Source organism: Lepidochelys kempii, chromosome 1 (genome assembly GCF_965140285.1).
Source record: "Lepidochelys kempii isolate rLepKem1 chromosome 1, rLepKem1.hap1, whole genome shotgun sequence".
NCBI classification, from domain to species: domain Eukaryota; kingdom Metazoa; phylum Chordata; order Testudines; family Cheloniidae; genus Lepidochelys; species Lepidochelys kempii.
In genome coordinates, this window is record NC_136380.1 from 248,958,049 (window position 1) to 248,978,196 (window position 20,148).

Consider the following 20,148-nt stretch of genomic DNA (forward strand, 5'->3'; position numbering starts at 1 on the left):
CACTACTCCTGCTAGGCAAAACCCACCTTTTTCCACTTGATATTTTTTTTTGAAACCTTTTCCCTTCTTGACATTTCTTGTTCCTTAGAAGAGTACTAATAGAATGAGTAAAGTCTGGTTATGGCCTAGGAAAGTGACTCTAAAAAAATGTACATTAGATTTCTTTTATTTGTTGGCATTCACTTCTGTGTAAAGTTAGAAAACGCTCACTTCATTTGTAAGGTGAATTAAGACCACCACAAATCAAGATGTTCTTTTATAAAACTTCTCAAATGATTACCAGCAGCAATGATTCTGGAAGCAGAATTTTGCTGACACTTCTGCAGAATATACTGCAGTTTGATTCTCGTGGACTCTCTCACTAGTAAATTTATTGTGTCAATAGGTAACTATGTTTAAGTTTTTAAGAGGTTTTACTTTTTCACTTGTATTGATTGTGGGAGGGGAAGGGATAGGCAGCTATATTATGGTATGTGAATGTATACACACCATATATAAACACACCAACTGTGTGTAACATTTTGGATATGCTCTCTAATTAGCCTGTTTAAAAGGTATAGTACATGCATTTAAAGCTGTTGCAGCTTCATTAGTATTCTCACTTCCATTATATCTTTTGTTTATATAAATGAATTTGGCGTAGTGTCTCAGATAACCATAGCATTCTCTCTCATGCAGTTAATATGTGGAAACTTCAAAGTAAAGGATTAGCCCTTTAAATGAAGAGTTTAGGGGCAGTGGCTGAGTGGTTAATGTGAACGAGGATATGCAAGTAGAAATGACCACATCCGAGATGGAAGTCAGACTCAAACAGCTTAGTGGGACTGTCATAACCATACAGCTAAGGGTAGCCTAGAATTCCTCCTTACCTGTAAGGGCTTAAGAAGCTTAAATAACCTGGTTGGCACCTGACCAAAAGGACCAATGGGGAAAGAAGATAATTTCAAATCGGGGAGGGGAGAGGCTCTGTTTTTGTGTGCTTTCTTGGGAAGCAGAGAAGCATCAGGTCAGAAAACTTTCTCCTATAAACCATCCTAAAAGTCTCTCATATTACAAAAATTGTAAGTAAAAGCTAGATTATCTTTTATTCTGCTTGTGAATTTTTCCTCTGCTGGAGGGAGGTTTATTCCTGTTTTTGTAACTTTGAAACTAAGCCTAGCGGAAGTTCTGCTGTGTTTCTGAATCTTTTGTTACCCTGTAAAGTTATTTTCCATCCTGATTTTTACAGAGATGATTTTTACTTTTTTGTTTTTAATAAAATCCTTTTTTTTAAGAATCTGACTGATTTCTCTATTGTCCTAAGACCCAGGGGCTTGGGTCTGTGATCACTTTGTAACCAATTGGTTAGGATATTATTCTCAAGCCTCCCCAGGAAAGGGGGTGTAAAGGCTTGGGGGGAAATTTTGGGGGAATAGGAACTCCAAGTGGTCCTTTCCCTGATTCTTTGTTAAATCACTTGGTGGTGGCGGTGTACCCTCCAAGGGCAAAGAATTTGTGCCTTGGAGAAGTTTTAATCGAAGCTGGTAGAAATAAGCTTAGGGGGTCTTTCATGTGGGTCCCCACATCTGCACTCTAGAGTTCAGAGTGGGGAGGGAACCCTGACAGGGACTAAATCTCCCCGGATAATCACCATCCAAGAAATTAAAGGAATTGGCACATGAAATTGCCAGCTCAATAGCAAGCATTTTTAATGAATTTGTAAACTTGGAGGTCATACCCCATGACTGGAGAATTGCTTATATAGTACCTGTTTTTAAGAAAGGGGAGAAAAACTGATCCAGGAAATTACAGGCCTGTTTGACCTTAATTGTATGCAAGGTCTTGGAACAAATTTGGAAAGAGAATGTAGTTAAGGACATAGAGGTAAACGGTAATTGGCATAAAATACAACATGATTTTACAAAAGGTAGATTGTGCCAGACCAACCTGATCTCCTTCATTGAGAAGATAACTGATTTTGTAGACAAAAGAAATGCAGTAGATCTAATCTACTTGGATTTCAGTAAGGCATTTGATTTAGGTTTCAGAGTGGTAGCTGTGTTAGTCTGTATCAGCAGAAACAAAAATGAGGAGTACTAGTGGCACCTTAGAGACTAACAAATTTATTTGGGCATAAGCTTTCGTGGGCTAAAGCCCAATTCATCAGATGAATGGGGTGGATATATATAACAGTACATGAAAAGATGGGAATTGTCTTACCAAGTGGGGGGTTGAGACAGTTCAATTAAAGTGGGCTATTATCCAGTTCCACTTCTGAAATTATTAGTTAAATTGGAGAAGATGGGGATTAATATGAGAATTGAAAGGTGGCTAAGGAACTGGTTAAAGGGGAGACACTGAAAGGTGAACTCTCAGGCTAGAGGGAGGTTACCAGTGGAGTTCCTCGAGGGTCAGTGTTGGGACCAATCTTATTTAATCTTTTTATTACTGACCTCGGCACAAAAAATGGGAGTGTGCTAATAAAGTTTGCGGATGATACAAAGCTGGGAGGTATTGCCAATTTAGAGAAGGACTGGGATATCGTACAGGAGGATCTGGATGACCTTGTAAACTGGAGTAATAGTAATAGGATGAAATTTAATAGTGAGAAGTGTAAGGTTATGCATTTAGGGATTAATAACAAGAATTTTAGTCATAAGCTGGGGAGACATCAATTAGAAGTAACGGAGGAGGAGAAGGACCTTGGAGTATTGGTTGATCATAGGATGACTATGAGCCGCCAGTGTGATATGGCTGTGAAAAAAGCTAATGCCGTCTTGGGATGCATCAGGAGAGGTATTTCCAGTAGGGATAAGGAGGTTTTAGTACCGTTATACAAGGCACTGGTGAGACCTCACCTGGAATACTGTGTGCAGTTCTGGTCTCCATGTTTAAGAAGGATGAATTCAAACTGGAACAGGTACAGAGAAGGGCTACTAGGATGATCCGAGGAATGGAAAACTTGTCTTATGAAAGAAGACTCAAGGAGCTTGGCTTGTTTAACCTAGCTAAAAGAAGGTTGAGGGGAGATATGATTGCTCTCTATAAATATATCAGAGAAATAAATACTGGAGAGGGAGAGGAATTATTTAAGCTCAGTACCAATGAGGACACAAGAACAAATGGATATAAACTGGCCACCAGGAAGTTTAGACTTGAAATTAGACGAAAGTTTCTAGCCATCAGAGGAGTGAAGTTTTGGAATAGCCTTCCAAGGGAAGCAGTGGGGGCAAAAGATCCATCTGACTTTAAGATTAAACTCGATAAGTTTATGGAGGAGATGGTATGATGGGATAACATGGTTTTGGTAATTAAATATTCATGGTAAATAGGCCCAATGGCCTGTGATGGGGTGTTAGATGGGGTGGGATCTGAGTTACCCAGGAAAGAATTTTCTGTAATATCTGGCTGGTGAATCTTGCCCATATGCTCAGGGTTCAGCTGATCGCCATATTTGGGGTCGGGAAGGAATTTTCCTCCAAGGCAGATTGGAAGAGGCCCTGGAGGTTTTTCACCTTCCTCCGTAGCATGGGGCATGGGTCACTTGCTGGAGGATTCTCTACTTCTTGAAATCGTTAAACCACGATTTGAGGACTTCAATAGCTCAGACATAGGTGAGAGGTTTTTCACAGGAGTGAGTGGATGAGATTCTGTGACCTGCGTTGTGCAGGAGGTCAGACTAGGTGATGGTCCCTTCTGACTTTAGTATCTATGAATCTATCTAAGTTTAGTGAGGGAGAGGGCTGGAATAAATAGCCAGTTAGCAGAGAGGACAGTGTCCAGTTTTCAGTGATATCTTTAGTGTTCAACAGTCCCTCCTGCAGTACCTGCTGGGGCTGCTTCTTCTGCATGTTCCTGCTAGCTTGAATTTCTGTTCTGTGACCTTCATGATATACTAGTAAATGGTAGTGAAAATATGGTAGAACATTGGAGTAGAAAAAATGTAGTTTTAGAAATATTTTGCACTTACATAGCACCTTCCATCTAGCAGCCTAAAGCACTTTATAAGCACAAATGTATTTCCAATACCCCAGAAGGGTTCGGGGGAAGTATTACCTCTCTTACAGATGGAGGAAACTTAAGCCAATGGCGGTTATGCAATTACTCACATAGCTGTGAATTTGGATACCAGTAATGTCATGCTGTACTGAAAATTCTGCTGTCAGAGAAGATCCAAGGTGGTCATGCTTGGGGAGGGTTTCTACGTTGTGCTTCAGTAAAAAGTTGAGTGTCTTTCAGATTCTTCTCTTCTGAGATATTTAAGTTCTGTTGCTAGTTTTTACCAGTCAGAGAATAGACAGCTTGCATCCATTTCTGTAACCCGTCAGACTCTGAAATGGTTATCCACATTTCTGTTGTTACAAGATTAGATTAGTGAAATTCCCTGTAGATTGGCTTTCGTAATAAGGTTTTTCACAAACTCCAGCTGGTGCAGAACACAGGTGCCAGGTTCCTTGTGAAAAGGGGGTGATCAGAACACGCTTCACCACCTTTAGTTGCTGGATAAGCACAGAGGCTTTAAAAACTGCAGTTTTTAATCTTCAAGTACTACATGTCCTCAATCGTGCACATTCCACTGTTCTGTGTTTATTTTCTTGGCTGTATATGGAGCTAAAAGCAACTATAAAACTTGTCTTGTAGCTGAATACTACTTGCTTCCACTGGAAAAGCAAACACTTAACAGATTTCAACCTAATTTTTTTGATATTTTATAAAACCCTATTACAATTTTAACTGTTCATTATGTTGACAGAATATTCAGCTAACTTGGCCTTCCTTACAATACAGTGGAGATATGATCTAAGACTCCATTTATTTAAAGCATTTAGTTTTTTATCAACTAAATCGATCATTATAAGCAAAAGAAGGAGCAGAAATTAATTTAGACTATTAAGGCTTTGTCTAGACTGTTTAGATTTGGTTTTTTTAGGGCCATTGGTGTAGCTGCACCAGTGTAACTCTGTAGTATAGACAGGCAAAGTTTCTATTTGTGAAAGTTGTGTCAACTTTCAATAGAAGTGAATCCTCTTCTTCTAACTGACATTTAACATAGGTCAGTCAACCTTTCTGTGTAATAGTTGTATATCTTTACCCAAATGAAGTATAGTAGGAAGATTATTTGTGTTTTTTTCCAGTATGGTGTAATTGTGCAGCTGACTGTTACATGTACTATAGCAGTCAGTCAAAACCTATGTGTGTCTCAAACATTTTGTCAAAGCCAAAATGAAATTAAATCGAAAATGTCCTGACCAGCTCTCCGTTCTGTTATTGCTTCTTGCTTATAAAAGGGATTGACTTTTAAACAAACTGCTAAAATCCAGTCATGGATATCTAGTTGTGCGACATGTTTTTGCTGTTTCTTCTATTACTCTGTGACTAACTGTTTAAAGTCTAACAGGCCCTGTTCCTTTACCCATTAAAGTTAATGAGGTTTTTTTTTCCATTGACTTTGGTGGGAAGGAGCCCAAAGTTAGTTTACCAGTGTCTGTCACTTACATTCAAGTGACTTATCTATGAAGTATAACTTGGGTTTGCAAAAGTAATATCTTAAGTTGCCAAAATAAACAGTCTGCGTATTTTGAAAAGTATGTGTAATTTTGTCCAGGAACTAAGTTAAACCCACAAATATCTTGCAGCAGTGTGATACTGTGTGTGTTTCAAAACATTATTTGAGCTAATGTTTATGAAAAAAGGAAGTAAGAATAGATTTGGAAAAGTATATTGGCAAAACTGTAGTAGAAGCTTGTGACTTTTAACATTTGTTTATCTTAAGATAATTCTCTGCGTATAACTCTTACTGGAATTATACGTATATGGAAAAACATTCCACTTTACTGGAAGTAGGAGAGAAACTTGTGTTAAAAGCTGATCTTCTATAGATAGAGCCAAATTCTGCCCTCAATTACACCTGAGTAAATCTGGAATAATGGTGTTTGACAATGGAGTATAATTTAGAGCAGAATTTGGTGTCTGTGAGGCGCTAGACCCATTTCTGGTGTACAAAGGTTATATAATTTCTTTTTCAGTTTTTCTGGGTTCTCTTTGATCGTTTATCTCACAATTTTTCTTAATTCCACAGTGAAGTCATAATTCTTTGTCGGCCTATTGGCATAGAAATGATGGCACAAATTCAGAGCACATCTCCATTCTGAACAGTTGGTAAAGGCTGATAATGAGGAAGAGAGAGACTGTTTGCTCAATAAAGGCAGAGTGGTTAGCTGAACCTGCAAATGCAGCTGTGAAGGAAAAATACAAAAATGACGAAATAGAGTGCTTATGATAAACTCTTTGAAAGTGTTCGTTTTTCTCTCCAGTGAATACTAATGGCTTCTCCACACATAGGCATTGGACTCAAATCTTTAAGATGTTCTGTTAGTTCAGTTGTAAAACATTTCTAATAATAAAAAAATAAGATAAGTTCAGTACATTTAGCTTACTATAAAATCAATTGGAGGAAGTTTATAGCTAGAAAACATTGCATATGAAAAGCATGAGAGAGACAAATGGATTTAAGTGGGACCTTTTTTTGTTTCTATAACAAGAAAGCCCCTCTAATAGCAAAGCAGGCAGTATGCACCTTGATATCAGTCTTGATTTCTTGTGTGGAGGATAAAGGGGAAAAAACATCTATCCTCTTCAGCTCTTGGGGGCAGAGATCTATCTTAGTTTGTCTGTAAAATGCAGAGCACTTGTGTATACCTTTTTAAACCTCCAAACTCAAAGAATCATTGCAACTAATCTGAAAGTTTAATGTTAGTATTAACTAATACAACTAACAGAAACGCTTCTGATGAGGTGGCTGCAGAGTTCAACATCTAGTCTAGATGAAAATACAGCTAGGCTATTATAATATATTTTTTGGTTGGAAATGAGTCTGATTGCAGGTGTCGTCATATTTGTTCTGAGGGTTTCTTGTCTTCAGCTGGCTGGAAAATCCCCAGCACAATGAGGGATTTTTCCTGTCTTGTGTCTGTGCATTAAAAAAATTTTTATAGCCAGACTTAAAAACTGTTCTATTCAAAGGATAGTGTTCTGTTTTTCAACTAAGGGACACTGTCAAATAATTTTGGATTAAAATTTTGAGCCAGCTTTAATTATCTGGTGGAAATGCACTGAATTCAAAATATTTAACTCATCACACAGTTACCAAATACTGTCTTTTTTAAAATGTTTTCCAACCCAGCAATTTTGTCCTGCTGAAAAGCCCTCCAACTTGAGTGCACTTTCTAACTAAACTGTGTTTTAAGAGCTGTGCTGGCATCCTTGATAATGTAAGTGGGGAGGGATGATGAGGAGTAAACGGGTAGTTTGTCAGCCAGCAATGGTGAAAAATGTGAGATCAAAACAGGAGAAAGAAAGAAATGCTATTCATGAACCCCTGAAGGGGCATAACAATGTAGTGAAAATAAGAACTTTTTTTAAATTGCTTGACACTTCAAAAAGAGAGAACCATGTTTAGTTTAGTGCACAACTCGTCTTTGGGACTGGGCTCCACACTTTTATTCTGTAGTTATTAGCAACTTTTCAAGTTATAATTTCTCCATGATATACTAAAATGTGTATACTAGAGATGCAAACTTTTGTTTCCCCCTTCATTCTTACACTGCATATGTTTGGTTTTGGTTCCAAGGGAGTAATCAGTTTTAGCATAGTTCAGTGAAGTAACCAGCAAACTTTGTTAAAGCTCATTATTTAAGTTACCTCTTTTAGGTACAACAGTATCTTTGGAGCATTTACTTTAGAGTTGATAGTCATGATGGCTTTTCTGTTCCATCAAAAGATGAGCTATTGGTTCAGTATCCACTTGGCTTAACAAAAAAATAGCAATATCAATAGAACTGATCAGGCCTAATTTTGTGTAACTTGAATCTTCTGTAATTACAGCCTAAGGTGTTATGGCTACAAATTCACACTCAGTGCAGCTTATGCATCCGAGATGCCAAACTGATTTTAAATAACTTTTTTTTCCTCTACAGGCCTATGAAGAGTACACCAGCAAGTTAGATGCTCTACAACAAAGAGAACAGCAGTTATTGGAATCCATGGGGAATGGAACTGATTTCTCTGTCTCCAGCTCTGCTTCAACAGACACAGTTACATCATCTTCCTCCTCTAGCCTCTCTGTAGCACATTCATCTCTTTCGGTTTATCAGAACCCCACAGATATGTCACGGAATAACCCCAAGTCTCCACAAAAACCTATTGTTAGAGTCTTCCTACCCAACAAACAGAGGACAGTGGTGAGTCAGCCCTGCATACGTGCTCATAACCTTAATTTTTTTGTGCATCTGTCCCCCTCTTTCCATGTTTGAATCAAACCTGAAAGCCAAAAAATGTATCTGTAGACATATGCAAGCAAAAAGTGTGATGTAATTCTTGTATTCTGCCAAAGTCTGTTGGTTATTTCAACTTTGCTGCACATGCTGCTTTGTAGTGTTAACACTGAGGAGATTGATTCTCTTACGTGCAACAAAAGAGGCAAAACTTCTTCAAGTGGGATACAAAAATGGATGCTTAGAATACTTTTCAAAAATTAAATTTAGGTCAATGAAACAAACATAGTCAGCATAGCTATTTCCCAGACTTAGTTTTGAGGAGTATTGTTTCACTATATATATATATAATATATTCTGGGTGTGGGAGATTAGTGTTGTGTTTCCATGTAATGTGTATTGCAGGTAACACATTGGTTTCCAAACTGTGGTCTCCGAACTAGTGGTGGTTTACAAACAGATGGAGGTCATAGTGCTGGTTCTCCTTTGCCTCCAGTTACTTCTACAAGGCGTTTCAGGCTCTTCATTACCAAGAGCAGCCTTGGCACCAGTGAAAGCAGGAAGGAAACAAGATAGTGGAGCCAGCCTTTTTTGCATCCACTTGGGGCTATTGCTACATAGAAGTAGTAGGTGAGGAACTGGCTATCCTGAGACTGTAGGTGCTTGGACCTGGTAATGTAACTAGTATCGCTCATGGTAGAGAAATGTCATGGGGAGTGGAAAACCAGTATCTAGGTTGTATCTGCAAGGAAGAGGTGGGCCAGACATCAGGGAAGCATGTGTTTGGGGTACAGAGGAACAAAATATAGAACAAATGTATAAATAAATAAATATAGAACAAATGTACACATTCATTAAGTGGCAATTGTCAACTTAAATTTCAGGTAGAAGTTTGACTTTTTAAAATTTAAACTTAAAATAGTTAGAAGTTGTATGCAGTGTTGTAGCTCTGTCAGTCCCAGGATATTAGAGAGACAAGCTGGGTGAGGCAATATCTTTTGCTGGACCAACTTCTGTTGGTGAAAGAGACAAGCTTCCAAGTTCTGTGTAGCTCAAAAGCTTGTCTTTCACCAACAGAAGTTGGTCCAATAAAAAATATTATGTCACCCAGCTTGTCTCTAATAGTTTAAAATATCACCTAAATCAGCGGTTCTCAAACCTTTTTTACAAAGGTGACACACCCAAATGCATTTTGTCTTTTTTGGGGACCCACCATTACCCCAGTTGGCTCCCTCCAACCTCCTTGCCCTCACTTCCCAGTTCTGCCCCGCTCCTACAGCCCTAGCTGGCCACTCTCTCCCCCCATGACCGACCGTGGCCACCATCTCTTCCAGACTGCTGGCTGACTGCTCACTGTCTCAGGCCGCTGCTTCTGCGCTGCTGCTGTCCAGATCCCAGTCCTCAGACTGCTGCCTGCTACCCAGGGGAAGTGAGAGCCAGTGTGGGGGGTGGATACCTGTGGTAGGTCAGGGGCCTACTATTTGGGAAACACTGCAAGATTAGAGAAATATTTTCTGTACTTTTTGAACTGTTGTGCTTTTGACAGTGTTTTGTGTGTAGTCAGTTTTCCTGCTTTTGTGGGACTTTTGCGCATCACCGGTCGAGGAACACTTTAAAAATAGGAAAACATAATTGTGAAGCCATAAAAAATGGCATGGGGACTTAAACTACTTTTGTACCTGAAACTACTTTTAACTTTTTTTAATTGACTGTTTAATGCTTAAAGAGCTAAAAAAGATATTCTGTGGGTAGTATTTTTTAAAAATATTTTACTCCAGTTGCTGTAGTTGCCTTAAGGATGGTGAGTAATGGCTAGAAGGTGGTTCATGAGAAAATGTATCCAACATCTAGTCCATACTATGAAAGAGTTTGAGGACCTCTGGAAGTGTGCATTTGGTATTTGAAAACTTTGCAAAAGAGCCCAAATAGTGCTGTTGACCACTATTCATGGTACCATAGTATAACCATCCTTACTGGATGAGTACGCTTTCTTTGGCCAAAAGTGAAAATGGGAAATATTGATCCATGAGGGATGAGTCCTAAATCTGTTACCAAGACCTCATTGAACTAAGCTGATTTGTGTACTGTTATAAACAGCTGATCACATTTTATTAGTCCATTGTGTCCATTCTTGCCCTCATTCCCAACCCTCTTAACCTACAGTTACCCATGCAGCTCAGCAGTGCTTTCTAGGCAACTTAGCAGTTGCACTTATAAATGTATTTCTGTACTTTGAGATTTCAATAAAAATGAGTTTACTGTTCATGAGAGCTGCTGGATTGATCACTCTGGTGAATTAAGTTCTTATCTACAGAACATACAAAAGAGAGTTGTAATATAAGCTTCACCCACCTCAGTCCTTTTTGAAAGGTGAAGGTGGTTCAGCCTTTATGCCTGTTCAGTCCTGCATGCATCAGCTGAAAACAGCAACAAGATGCCAATTGATGTCAGTTATGAATATGATTTTTGTAACTTACATATTTGTTCATTTGGAATAGAGTAGACACCAAAAGTTCATCTTTTAAATCACCGAACACCTATTAGATAGTAAGCCTTTTAGCCACGTCAGCAAACATGACCCAGAATACAACCAGTGACTTAAAAGCAAAAGACTTTATATATTGTTATCCAAAATCCTGATCCAGTCTCATAGACTTTAAGGTCAGAAGGGACAATCCTGATCATGTAGTCTGACCTGCACATTGCAGGCCACAGAACCTTACACACCCACTCCTGTAATTGACCCCTAACCTCTGGCTGAGTTCCTAAAGTTCTCAAATCAGGATAGACTTCAAGTTACGGAGAATCCATCATTTACACTGCTTTAAATCTGCAAGTGACCATGCCCCATGCTGCAGAGGAAGGCAAACCTCACCAGGATCTCTGCCACTCTGACCTGGGGGAAAATTCCTTCCTGACCCCAAATATGGTGATCAGTTAGACCCTGAGCCATGTGGCCAAGACCTATCAGCCAGATGCCTCAGAAAGAATTCTCTGTAGTAACTGAGAGCTCTCCCCCATCTAGTGTCGCATCACTGGCTGTTGGAGATATTTGCTGCTAGCAGTCGCAGATCAACTACATGTCATTGCAGGCAGTCTCATCATACCATCCTCTCCATAAACTTATCATGCTCAGTCTTGAAGCCAGTTAGGTTTTTTTGCCCCCACTACTCCCCTTGGAAGGCTGTTCAAGAACTTCACTCCCCTGATGGTTGGAAATTTTCACTTAATTTCAAGCCTAAACTTGTTGATAGCCAGCTTATATCCATTTGTTCTTGTGTCCACATTGGCACTTACCACGGAGGGAGAGGAGTTAGGATTGCTCTCTATAAATAACTATCTCCCCTCAGCCTTCTTGTGGTTAGGCTAAGCAAGCCAAGCTCTTTGAGTCTCCTGCTATCACCAGCAGGAGAGTGAATTTGTGGGGGAGGGGGTGGAGGGCGAGAAAACCTGGATTTGTGCTGGAAATGGCCCAACTTGATCACTTTAGATAAGCTATTACCAGCAGGACAGTGGGGTGGGAGGAGGTATTGTTCCGTATTCTCTGTGTGTATGTAAAGTCTGCTGCAGTTTCCACGGTATGCATCCGATGAAGTGAGCTGTAGCTCACGAAAGCTTATGCTCAAATAAATTGGTTAGTCTCTAAGGTGCCACAAGTACTCCTTTTCCTCTCATAAGGTACGTTTTCCATTCCTTGGATCATCCTGTAGCCCTTCTCTGCACCTGTTGCACTTTGAATTCATCTTTCTTAAATATGGGAGACCAGAATTGCACACAATATTCCAGATGAGGTCTCACCAGTGCCTTGTATAACAGTACTAACACTTCCCTGTCTACTGGAAATACCTTGCCTGATGCATCCTAGGACTGCATTAGACTTTCTCATATCCTTTTTCAGTACTTCCTTTTCCCCCATACACTGCTATTAGGAATTTAATGCTGTGTTTGAGTACACAAAACTTAGAGCTAAAGCAAGTTCTGTCATGGAATAAATCCCTTTTATTAATGCACCCCTGGAATAAACACTTTTTTTTCAGCTGTGGCCTTGTCATCTATCCGCTTCTCTACTTATACATTTTACAGTAGTTTATGTTCCAAACCTCTCAGTAATTTCAAATGACTGTCATTTTATTAAAAAGAAGCTGTCACAAAAATATCATGCTACCCCTCAAATGTGTATCTGGTAAAAGCAAGGATTAAGAATTTAACTTCACCTCCTCAGATTTGGACCAGTGACAGTTTTAAGGACCTGTTTTTTGCAATGTGCCAAAGCTAGAACCAAGTCCTTTACATAACTTGAAGAGCAGGGATTCACAACTTTCTGTTGATGTAAAGCATTTATTCCTAGAGAAGTGTATTAAGAAAGTGGACCTTAAATAATTACATGATAGAAAAACTATTTAGGGAACTATTTAGTTCTTAAATGTATATTAGTACTGTTGTCACTCCAACAAATGCACATTGTAAATGAAATCAGCTTGTCTTCACAGCTTTCCATCTGTATTAGTTTTTGTGCAGTTATCTACCTTTTTTTTTAAAGGGGATTGGGAAATCCAGTGTCTTTCTCTTCAATGTTAGACAGAAACAAAAGCTTGAAAAAATTATTTGGCACATACACAAACTGTGACTGTCTGATGCCACTTCCTCTCTACAGCAGTTCCCCTTGCAGTTTGAAGGAATAAAATAGTAGTGCACTTCTTGTGTTCTGTTAAATAAACTATTCAATAAGTACCTGTGAAATCTGTCAAAATAGTCCATGGAATGTTATCGACCTCCTTACTATTTTTTTGTTTATACCATCGGTCCCTACCGGCCTTTACTCTTTACACCGTAATCCCTTATAGGAAAGCGAGTATCATGTCCTACATTGTTCTCAATGTTGTTCCTTCTCTGTCCCTATTATCACTTTCCCCTATGTTGCTATTGCCTCCCACCCGCTCCCCCCAAAAATCTTACTACAGGCATGGTAATGCCTTTGTTAAGGCTCTTTAGCCCTTAAAGCACAGGGCTCCAGCCTCTTTGTTGTGCATGAAGAATACAGTGTATATTCTCCAAACTTACAACACATTGTCTGTGAGTAAAGACTGAACTTTGTGGGGTTTTAAGAGTATATCTGTTCGTTTGAGTTCAAATTAATTTAAAATAGGACCTACAGGAAAAGTTTCCTCTCTGATCCATCTCAGATGTCTTGCTAACTAAGGTGCATAAAAACAATGACTTTTTTTAAAAGGATGTTTTTATTTAAATTTTTAAAAAATCTATTTAAAATTAAACTTGTGGCAACCTGTTGGAACCTACAGGATTGGAACCTGGGAGCTTGAGGGTTCTAGGCTGCTGACTTCTACACAGCCACAGGAGGCTTAGGCTGGGCTTCTGTGGGAGGACCCTGTGAAGCTGGGCTCAGCAGGAAGTACAGCAGGGCTGGAGCGGCAGTCCTTTTTGCAACCCCCTGATTGGCAAATACCAGTATATAAACCAGGAAGCCATGAAGGGGAGCTCTCTGAGCAGCAACGCAGACTGTCTGCCCATTTCTGCTCCAGACTCCACTTTCAATAAACGCTAGACTCCAGCTGCCAACTGTGGTTTGTCCTCAACTTAGCTATTTGATTGCTGCCTGTAATCTGGTACCCCACCACAGTCTCCTGGTAACTTGAGCCTGCCTGACACTCTGTTTGCCCTCTGGCCCATCTTCCACTCTGACTTCCCAGTACCTGACTCCTGGTCCGATCACTGAGTCTGACTGTCCATGTCCCAGTTGTGACATAACCTATGTGAAAGCCAAAACTTACAATCTATTAAAATCATTTACATTAAATACAGAAATAAGGAGTCAATATTTGTGGCCAAGTTTTAAAGAAAATCAAACCACTGAGCTGTTGGAAGACCGTGGCTAAGCACTTGGAACCAGAGTTTGTTGAAGTCCTAAACCACCTTTTGATAGCAATAGCCTTTTCTGCAAGTGTAGAGAATATTTTTAGTTTCAGAGTGTTCAGCTAGTTCTTTCAAAGTTAAGAAACCAGTTGGGAATTGAAAAAGAAGAAAAGCTTGTTTTCTGCTTCCCATCTGTGAATAAAAACTAGGTGTGAGAAGATCTAGTTCTAAAATCTTGAAGGACATGGGGATCAGAAACAATCAGTTCAGTTCACTAACTACAGATAATACACTGGACCATTGCTAGAACGTGTGTCTATATAGCGTGAATTCGCATATAACGTGGTCGTGGCCATGGATCCCAATTTAATTACTTTAATTGCAATTCATTTTAACACGGTCCCCGCGTTAACACAGTACCGTGCATGGATCTCAAATCCCGTGTTCTAGCGAGGGTCTGGTGTACTTTGTTTTTAATACGTCAGTTTTAAATGAAAAACACTTTGATAAATTTTTTCCCCTATGTGTCCAGCACAGGTAAGGTAGTTTTATTTAATAAAAATTAAAATGTTTCATGCAAATAGAACTTGACACAAATCAGAAATAAAATAATTAATCATGATGTAAATAAGAAATGCATCCATTTTCTAGCAATAAAAAATGTAAAAATTAAGAGTCTGAATAAAAATAAGTTTAAACTATACATTGGCTTAAGTAAATATATATAAATATATTGTATCCTCCTCTTTAACAAAAAGCACCAAATTTAATGTAAAGGGTATACTTAGTTGCAAGTCAACATGTTTTAAAGGTTATTCACCAATGGTAGGGAAATAACTAAAGTAAAAATGCAAAACACAATTAAAACTAATGGTTTAATTCATAATTAAAATTGGTGATTTAAATCACTTGATTTAAAGCAATCCACCCTGTTGCTAATAAAAGACTGGCTTGTTTAGACTTTATAGTTAAACTTTGTTGCTGGGTAGTGATGAATGGACGTTTGAAGAAGTTAGGTTGCAGTTGAAGTTATTAACAGTTGTTTTCTCCTATCTCTTCCATCCTATTCACAAATAACACAGGTATGTAGGCACAAAATTAGAAAGGTCAAGACACAAAATGAGATTAAACTAGCTAGAGCCATGAAAGGTAACAAAAGAACATTCTACAAATACATTTAGAAGCAAGAGGAAAACCAAGGACAGGGTAGGCCTGTTAGTCAATGAGGGGGGAAAAACAATAGCAGAAAATGTGGAAATGGCGGAAGTGCTAAATGACTTTGTTTCAGTTTTCAACAAAAGGTTAGTAGCGTTTGGACATCTATCATAGTGAATGCCAGTGAAAATGAGGTAGGATCAGAGGCTAAAATAGGGAAAGAACAAGTTAAGAATTACTTAGACAAGTTAGATGCCTTCAAGTGACCAAGGCCTGATGAAATACATCCTAGAATACGCAAGGAGCTGAGCTAGGAGATATCTGAGCCATTAGCAGTTATCTTCGAAAAGTTATGGAAGACGGGAGAGATTCCAGAAGACCAGAAAAGGGAAAATATAGTGCCAATCTAAAAAAGGCAAATGACTGGGGAATTACAGACCAGTCAGCTTAACTTCAGTATCTGTTTAATTATTTGCTCCATTATTTTTCCAATCAGTTTGCAAACACCTAGAAAATAAGCTTCCTTATAACTTTCTTTGACAGTGTTATAAACCTTATGGATGAGGGGGAAGTGGTAGATGTGATATATCTTGACTTTATTAAGGCTTTTGATACTGTCACATGACTCTCATAAGCAAACTAGGGAAATACAATCTAGATGGAGCTACTATAAGGTAGAGTGCCCAGATAGCAAATATGAAAAATCAGGACAGAGTGTGGGGGGTAATAGGCGCCTATATAAGAAAAAGCCCCAAATATCAGGACTGTCCCTATAAAATTGGACATCCAGTCACTCTACTATAAGGTGGGTGCATAACTGGTTTGAAAACTATTTCCAGAGAGTAATTATCAGTGGTTCACGGTCATGCTGGAAGGGCATATTGAATGGGGTCCTGCAGGGATCAATTCTGGATCAGGTTCTGTTCAATAGCTTCATCAATGATTTAGATCTGGGGTTGGCAACCTATGGCACACATGCCAAAGACAGCAGCGTGCCATTAAAAATCCGGCCCGGCCTGCTCTTCTCCGCCCCCCGCTCTCTCCTTGCAGGACAGGCGAGCTCCCTCTTCCCCCGCCTCTTCCCCCAGCTTGCGGGGTTCCTGCCTCTGCTTCTCTCCTTCCCTGTTGCCCATCAGCTGATGGCCCTTGCCAAGGAGAGGGAGAGGGAAAAGCAGAGCTGCAGCGCACTCACTGCTCTGGGGACCTTGGGGAAGGGGGTGGAATCGGCATATCCCCTCCAGCCCCCTGCCGTGAACTGCTCAGGGCAGGGGGCTGGGAGCACTGCCATGACCCCAACCCCAGCTCTGACTTGGCACCCCCCACACATCCCCAGCCCCCTGCCCTGACTCTTGCACCCCCCACATCCCCACCCCCACCCTGAGCACCAAACGGGAGCTCCTGCCTCCCCCACATTCCCACCTGCACCCCTTGCACCAAATGAGAGCTGCCCAGGTAAGCGCTCCACACCCAAACCTCCTGCCCCAACCCTGAGCCCCCTCCCTCATTCTAGCTCCTGGCCAGACCCTACACCCCAACCCCCAGCCCTGTGCTCAGTGCACTCCCACCCTCAGCTCAGTGCAGAGAGAGGAAAAGAATGGGCTAGAACCAGGGAGAAGGTAGGTACCTACTCTATGTGGACAGGGCTGGGATCCCAGACCGGCAGTGGGCTGAGAGTGGCCGGCAGCCAGGACCCTGGCTGGCAGGAGCCGGCGGACGGAACCCCAGACCGGCAGCGGGCTGAGCTGCTCAGCCCACCGTTGGTCTGGGGTCCTGGCCGCCGGCCCTGCTCAGCCCACTGCCGGTCTGGGGTTTTGGCTGCCGGCCCCTTGCCAGCCGGGGTCCCAGCCACAGGCCCCGCTCAGCCCGCTGCCGGCCTAGGTGAACGGAACCCCAAGCCGGCAGTGGGCTGAGCGGGCTGGCGGTGTAAGATCAGCATTTTAATTTAATTTTAAATGAAGCTTCTTAAACATTTTGAAAACCTTGTTTACATACGACAGTAGTTTAGTTATATAATATATAGACTTATAGAGACCTTCTAAAAAACGTTCAAATGTATTATTGGCACACAAAACCTTAAATTAAAGTGAATAAATGAAGACTCGGCACACCACTTCTAAAAGGTTGCCAACCCCTGATTTAGATAATGGCACAGAGAGTACATTTCCAAAGTTAGTGGATGATACCAAGTTGGGAGGGGTTGTAAGTGCTTTGGAGGATAGGATTAAAATTCAAAATGATCTGGACAAACTGGAGAAATAGGTCTGAAGTAAATAGGATGAAATTCAATAAGGACAAATGCAAAGTACTCCACTTAGGACGGAACAGTCAGTTGCACACATACAAAATGTGAAATTACTGCCTAGGAAGGAGTACTGCGGAAAGGACTCAGGGGGTCATAGTATATCACAAGCTAAATATGAGTGAACAGAGTAACGCTGTTGTCAAAAAAAGTAAACACCATTCTGGGATGTATTAGCAGGTGTACTGTAAACAAGACAGAAGAATTAATTCTTCCATACTGATTAGGCCTTAACTGGAGTATTGTGTCCAGTTCTGGGCACCACATTTCAGGAAATATGTGGAGAAATTGGAGAAAGTCCATAGAAGAGCAATAAAAATGATTTAAAGGTCTAGAAAACATGACCCATGAGGGAAGATTGAAAAAATTGGTTTTGTTTAATCTGGAGAAGAGATGACTGCATGGGGACATAACTGTTATCAAGTACATAAAAGGTTGTTACAAGGAAGTGGGAGAAAAATTGTTCTCCTTAACTTCCGTGGATAGGACAAGAGGCAATGGGCTTAAATTGCAGCAAGGGTAGTTTAGGTTAGACATTAGGAAAAACTTTCTAACTGTCAGGGTAGTTAAGCAGTGGAATAAATTGCCTAGGGAGGTTGTGGAATCTCCATCAATGAAGATCTTTAAGAACAGATAAGACAAACATCTGTCAGGGATGATCTAGATCAGTGGTTTTTAAACTTTAGCAACCTGAGGACCCCCAGTTTGATTTAAAAAATTTTGGGGACCCCCATCTCCTCCCCCCCCCACCCCGCTTAGCCCTTGCCCTGCCCCCTTCACTGAGGCCCCGTCCTCCATCACTGGCTCTCCCCCACCCTCACTCACTTTCACCAGGCTGGGGCAGGCGGGGTTGGGGTGCAGGCTCTGGGAGGGAGTTTGGGTGCAGGGTGAGGGCTCTGGTTGGGCAGCGCTTACCTTGGGCAGCCCTGAAAGAGACCTGGACATTCTTCTAGCAGTGGCTCTTGGGTGGGGGGGAAGTGGTCTCTGCACACTGCCCCTGCCTGCAGGCACCGCCACTGCAGTTCCTGGCCAATGGGAGCTGTGGAGTCAGTGTTCGGGGTGGGGACAGCGTGCAGAGACCCCCTGGACCGCTCCTCTCCCCCAGGGACGTGTCAGCCACTTCCAGGAGCGGCGCGGAGCCAGGGCAGGTAGGGAGCCTTAGTCTCACTGCGCCACCATTCCTACAATTGTGTGATTCTGTGATTCATTCTCCAGTAGATAAGGTAATGCTACATATTAATCTCCTCACCTGTCAAGGTTCCTTCCCCACTCTGAACTCTAGGGTACAGATGTGGGGACCTGCATGAAAGACCCCCTAAGTTTATATTTACCAGCTTAGGTTAAAAACTTCCCGAAGATACAAAGTTTGCCTTATTCTTGAACCGTATGCTGCCACCACCAAGCATGTTAAACAAAGAACAGGGAAAGAGGCCACTTGGAGATGTCTTCCTGCAAAATATCCCCCCAACCCCTACACCCCCTTTCCTGGGGAAGGCTTGATAAAAATCCTCACCGACTGGTACAGATGAACACAGACCCAAACCCTTGGCTCTTAAGAACAATGAAAAAGCAATCAGGTTCTTAAAAGAAGAATTTTAATTAAAGAAAAGGTAAAAGTAATCATTGCACACTTATGCCCATAAAACCTTTAACACACCACCATTTTGTATGTATATAAATATGGGTTTCTGTATTTAAAATATCACAAGTTAATCACAACAACAAAGGCAATGCAGTATTTACAAAATACCAGGCAACATGAGACTGTTTCCTAGACTTTTCTTTTATCACCAAGGCATTTAGGAATTCCAGGAGTGTGAGCGCTGTTCTGCATAGAGACAACAGTGCTTGTTACTCGGAGTTCTGACTTTCGTCACACCTTTCTCTAAATTAGAATACCAACCTTCTAATTACAGTAAAAGAACCATTTGATTTGCTCCTCTTCCCTAGGTGTGTGAACAGTGGGAGAACCAGATCTTACTTTTTGCTACTACCTAAGTGATTGACATAGGCTAATTTTATGCAGTACATAGTTGGATCCTTTTTGCTATTGTGTTCCTAAATTTCTTTGAGCAAGCTTTAGGTAATTAAGTTATCCATAATATATTTGTCCTATTTTGACTCTAGATTTGCATATTGCTTTCTGCAATTTATGTTCTAAGTTTGATATGCCTCAAAGTTTGCAAACTGTAACCATTGAGTTTCTACAGGCATTCAAGTAGTCCTACTGGTTTCACCTGTCAAGCGTGAGGAACTCTTCCTTCTTGGAAATTTCAGACAGTTGAATAAATTAGTTTCTTACCACTACTCACCTTCTTTTTGATTGGCAGAACCTAATTGGATTAATCCAATTACAGCTACCCACACATTTATCAATCAAATATTGAAAATGGAGTTCTTGTGCAGTCTGTGGCAACGAAGACTTACAAAATGGATCTGAATACTCTCGGTTATAATTTACCTGATATGTATAATGTAAACATATTGGGTATAATGCACCAGTAACTTCCAGGTAAACTTATTGATTTTACCCCACTAATCCTTCAGTAGATCTTATGCTGTCAATCTATC

General features: G+C 40.6%; 1 protein-coding gene across 3 annotated transcripts in view; it reads left to right on the plus strand.

The window, feature by feature from the left end:
* Positions 1–20,148, plus strand: part of BRAF (B-Raf proto-oncogene, serine/threonine kinase) — a 119,304-nt gene that overhangs the window by 27,732 nt on the left and 71,424 nt on the right. For all 3 annotated transcript variants that reach the window (XR_012156060.2, XM_073322392.2, XM_073322400.2), the window contains exon 3: positions 7,956–8,219. Coding sequence is in view for 2 of the 3 variants with exons in the window: in XM_073322392.2 (XP_073178493.1) it covers positions 7,956–8,219 (264 nt within the window). In the remaining variant the exon portion in view is untranslated. The remainder of the gene's footprint in view (positions 1–7,955; positions 8,220–20,148) is intronic.